This window comes from Bison bison, unplaced genomic scaffold, assembly GCF_000754665.1.
Source record: "Bison bison bison isolate TAMUID 2011002044 unplaced genomic scaffold, Bison_UMD1.0 scf7180017864379, whole genome shotgun sequence".
Lineage (NCBI taxonomy): Eukaryota > Metazoa > Chordata > Mammalia > Artiodactyla > Bovidae > Bison > Bison bison.
In genome coordinates, this window is record NW_011494951.1 from 3,184,147 (window position 1) to 3,188,270 (window position 4,124).

The 4,124-nt window shown below is 54.9% G+C and overlaps 1 protein-coding gene across 1 annotated transcript in view; it reads left to right on the top strand.

Moving 5' to 3' along the window:
• ABCF2 (ATP-binding cassette, sub-family F (GCN20), member 2) overlaps positions 1-2,393 on the top strand; it is a 14,936-nt gene extending 12,543 nt beyond the window's left edge. Inside the window, exons 12-15 of the mRNA XM_010857239.1 lie at positions 32-94; positions 300-428; positions 896-1,099; positions 1,770-2,393. Coding sequence (XP_010855541.1) covers positions 32-94; positions 300-428; positions 896-1,099; positions 1,770-1,907 — 534 coding nt within the window. The 3' untranslated portion in view covers positions 1,908-2,393. The remainder of the gene's footprint in view (positions 1-31; positions 95-299; positions 429-895; positions 1,100-1,769) is intronic.
• Positions 2,394-4,124: the final 1,731 nt, after the last annotated feature.

Genomic DNA, 4,124 nt, shown 5'->3' on the forward strand with positions numbered 1-4,124 from the left:
CTACTCTTTTTTTTTTTTTATCTTCCTGTAGCTACTGCCCACAGATGGAATGATCCGAAAACACTCTCATGTCAAGATAGGGCGCTACCATCAGGTACAGTCCTGGCGGGGAGCAGGGAGCTGCCCAGGGTGTGCGAGCAGGGCCGAGTGTGCCCAGGTCAGCTCCGGGTGCTTCTGCAGTCTTGAACAGCTGCCCAGGGAGAGGTAGAGAGACGGTACGCGGCAGCTACCCCAGCAGGCTGCCTTTGAAGAACGCCAGGCACACCTGGGTGGGTTCTTTTTTTTTTTTTTCCCTGTAGCATTTACAAGAGCAGCTAGACTTAGACCTCTCGCCTTTGGAGTACATGATGAAATGCTACCCCGAGATCAAGGAGAAGGAGGAGATGCGGAAGATCATTGGGCGATACGGTCTCACTGGGAAACAGCAGGTCAGTGGATTGGGGTGGGAGGACCCCAGGCAACTGGGACACACGGGCTGGGCGTCTGTTTTTTCCTCTGCTCTAGGTGGTTACAGATTGGAGCTCTAAAGTCTCAAGGGAGGGTGGGGGGTCGCGTGCTGGTCTCTGACATGCCCTTGCCCCCAGACTAGCAGGATGGGCCATGGTGTTAAAAGCAAGGGAAATTGAGACCTAGAACGCAGGGTCCTCTGATCCAGACTCAGGTCCCCTGATGGCTCCACTGCGTGAAGACCCTGTGCCAAGGCAGGCTTCAGACTCCCAGGTGTGTCCCTTCTAGGCCCTTGAGGGACTGGCAGGGTGCCACTGTCTTACTGTGTGATCTGGGGTCTTCCTGAGCCCTGCTGTCTGTGTGATAACAGAGAAGCCATGGGGAGAGGTAAGTCTTGATGCCTGGTGAGGGCAACCCCAGACCTCGTAAATGACCTGGTTCCACGCAGGTGAGCCCGATCCGGAACCTGTCTGATGGGCAGAAGTGCCGAGTGTGTCTGGCTTGGCTGGCCTGGCAGAACCCCCACATGCTCTTCCTGGACGAGCCCACCAACCACCTGGACATTGAGACCATCGATGCCCTGGCAGATGCCATCAATGACTTTGAGGGCGGTATGATGCTGGTCAGCCATGACTTCAGACTCATCCAACAGGTGAGACTCGCGGCCAGGATGCGGTTGGGGGTAGAACACCCCCATGGCACATGGGGGACACTGAATCCACATTACCGTGTTTGGGAAAAGGGCGCAGGACTTAGGGTGGAGAGGACCAGATCTTATGGTTTCTCTGAGAAACTTAGAAAGCCTTCGTAGAGATACTTTAATTCTTCATTAGCTGTTTGTGGCTGTTAACCTACTTGGCATCGTTGGCCAAAATCAGGGGGAGAATTGAGTAGCGAACAGGGTGCTTTTGCTATTGTTTCCAGGATTCTTCAGCCTGGAAATAGTATTGTACTAAGGAGCTTCTGGATTAGACAGAGGGCTCCTGCTTGTCACTGGGGAGAAAGCTTCTGGTCATTTCTCTGAAGCTGTGAGGAAGACGGGGTGGAACGCAGGAAGCCGAGAGTGAGGCCCTGAACAGGTCTGGGTCCTGCTGGGGAACTGGCAGTTGGGGTGACCGGCAGGTTCCAGCTTGGAAGGCCCCACCCTCTGCGGGTGTCTAGATTAGACCATCCCCAGAAACGCTGAGGGGGTGAAATGGAGCTGGATGTGGGCCGGTGGGAGCTTGTGGGGTTTTCTTCTCAGACTCAGCTGGGAACAGTCTCCTGGGCCGGGGTGGGAAGGGCGCTGGCCAGGGTGACTAAGTCTGGGGTTTGCTCTCCAGGTTGCACAGGAAATCTGGGTCTGTGAGAAGCAGACAATCACCAAGTGGCCTGGAGACATCCTCGCCTACAAGGAGCACCTCAAGTCCAAGCTGGTGGGCGAGGAGCCCCAGCCCACCAGGCGGACCCACAACGTGTGAGGCCTCGCCGGCCGGCCGGCTGAGCCGGGCCCCCGGGGCCACATCCTGCATTGCTGCAATCCTGCTCCCCAGCCCCTGCCCCCACCTGCCTTAGCTGCACTCTGATCCTGTCCACAGCTGGACAGGACCTGTCCGTCTCGTGTCCTTCCAGCTACTGTGTCCATGTCTGGACTCAGCTGGCTGTTCCCGCCAGCTCCTCGCTGGTTCTGACCTGATAGTGATGCAGCCAGAGGCCTCCGAGGGTCAGCCCGCAGGCCCGTGCCCCGGGTTGGCCTGTGAAAAAGCTTAGGATCCTCGTTCTCTGGGTTTTGGTGATGTTGGAGGAATACCCCCCCAGCCCACCGCCCCCATTCCTTTCTGCTTCTGGTTTGGAGCTCTGGACCAGGGCCTTAATCCTGGTTGGTTTTTAAATAATTATTTAACGGTGTAACTTTTAGACCTGCGTGACATCTACAAAGCGTCCAATAAAGAAAGAAGAAGCCATGGTCCCCGCCTTTCTGCTTGGGTCTCTGGGTCCTCTCCTGCTCCTCCCTGCGGTGCCACCATTCACCTGCCCTCAGCATGGGCTGGGTGCAAACGGAGGACTGTCCGTGGGCACTGGAAGAACTCTGTTCTCTTCTGATTTGAACTCATGCCTTTACTTAGGCCAGTGGTTCACAAACATTAACGTGCGTCAGAATCAGCTGAAGACTCATTGATCACAGACTGCTGGGTCTCGCCTCGGAGTTTCTGGTTCCGTAGGTCTAGATGAGACCAGGAATTAACATTGCTGAGCGTTCCCCAGTGCTGCTGCTGCTGTATTCCTGGTGGGATACAAGAAGTTCTGTGATGTTAACCTGTCCACAGCCTTAATTTTCATCAGCGCTGTGTCCATTTTATCAACACTTCCAAGCCAGGGCTTTGCATAGCCTGACTGAACTTTAATAGCACATCCAGCCTTTGTGTCACCAGGCTTCCTGCCTGCCTTCACCTCTGAAATCAGCAACCATCCCTGTTTCCCGCAGTGGGGAAACATACACAGCCATGGTTTCTAAGACAGTAAAACACAAAAAAAGTCCCAGATGGTCTCTCAACCCCCGAGGAGCTCATGGTCTAATGGGAAAGCCAAAAAGACAGAAAAGGGCATAAATCAATGCCCTTTAACTTGTAACTTAGATGGTAGGCTACACAGGAGACCTTAAAAGGGAGGGAAGTTTCTCGTGAGTAGCTGCCCAGAAAGCTGGGATCGGTGCTCTAACTTGAAAGGTGAGTAGGGTCTTCTCAGATGGCTGTGGAGTCCCAGAGCTGCCCTGGGCAGAGGGAATAGGGTATCAGGTGAGTGCCTGCAGCTGAGCCCTGGATCCCAAGGCTGGAGTGAGGGACTCCACCCTCTGACCCCCAGGGGCCTGGCCTGGTTGCTTTGTGCCTCACGGCAGGAGCCCGGAGAAAACTGCTCGTCAGTCTGTCCTGAGTGTCCAGAGGCTTGGTTAGGAGGATAATGAGAACAGAGACGAGCTGCTACTTTGGCCAAGGGAGGGTCTGGTTGTGTGAAGAACTCCCGCTGAAGTCTGTTGGGATCTCCAGGACAGGGGGAAGGGGTCTCCAGGCCTGGAGGAAAGGACACAGTAGGGTGGTCAGCTTGTCCAGAAAAAAGGCCAGCCTCAACATTTTTTAAAATGTTTAAAAAATCCCACAAAAGACACATTTCTACAAGTGCCTAAAATCAGTGCCTTATCTTGGATCCAGAGTCGCCCTCCTGCTCCTCCAACCCCCGGCACGCAGCCGCAGCTGAATGGTGGGAACTGGGGGCGTGTGGGCTTGGTGCGGTGGAGGGTGCTCAGGCGCCTATGGCAGGTGATGCTCATTTGGCTCCTCCCCACCTCTTTATTGAGAAAACCCTCTTCTCACAGCCTGGGCTTATCCCGTTGCTCTCGATTTCCTTAACCACAGCATTCACGGACCTGAAATAGTCACACAAGGTGCAAAGTGAGACCACCTTCTCTGCAGAACAGCACCTTTTTTTCCCTTCCCTTCACAGCTTACTTCCATGGGGGCCCCGTGTTCACAGACAGCACCCCGTGTTTCTCACTCCGGCTTCTTCCAGTCCGCCTTCACCGAAACCCTCCCTGTCAGGCCCTGCCAGCTGTGGTTCCTGCTGCCTTCACCTGTCTGGGCTCAGGTTCTGCTCCATCTTTTGCCTCCCTGAAACCATACCCACTGATTTCTTTCTCCCTTTCC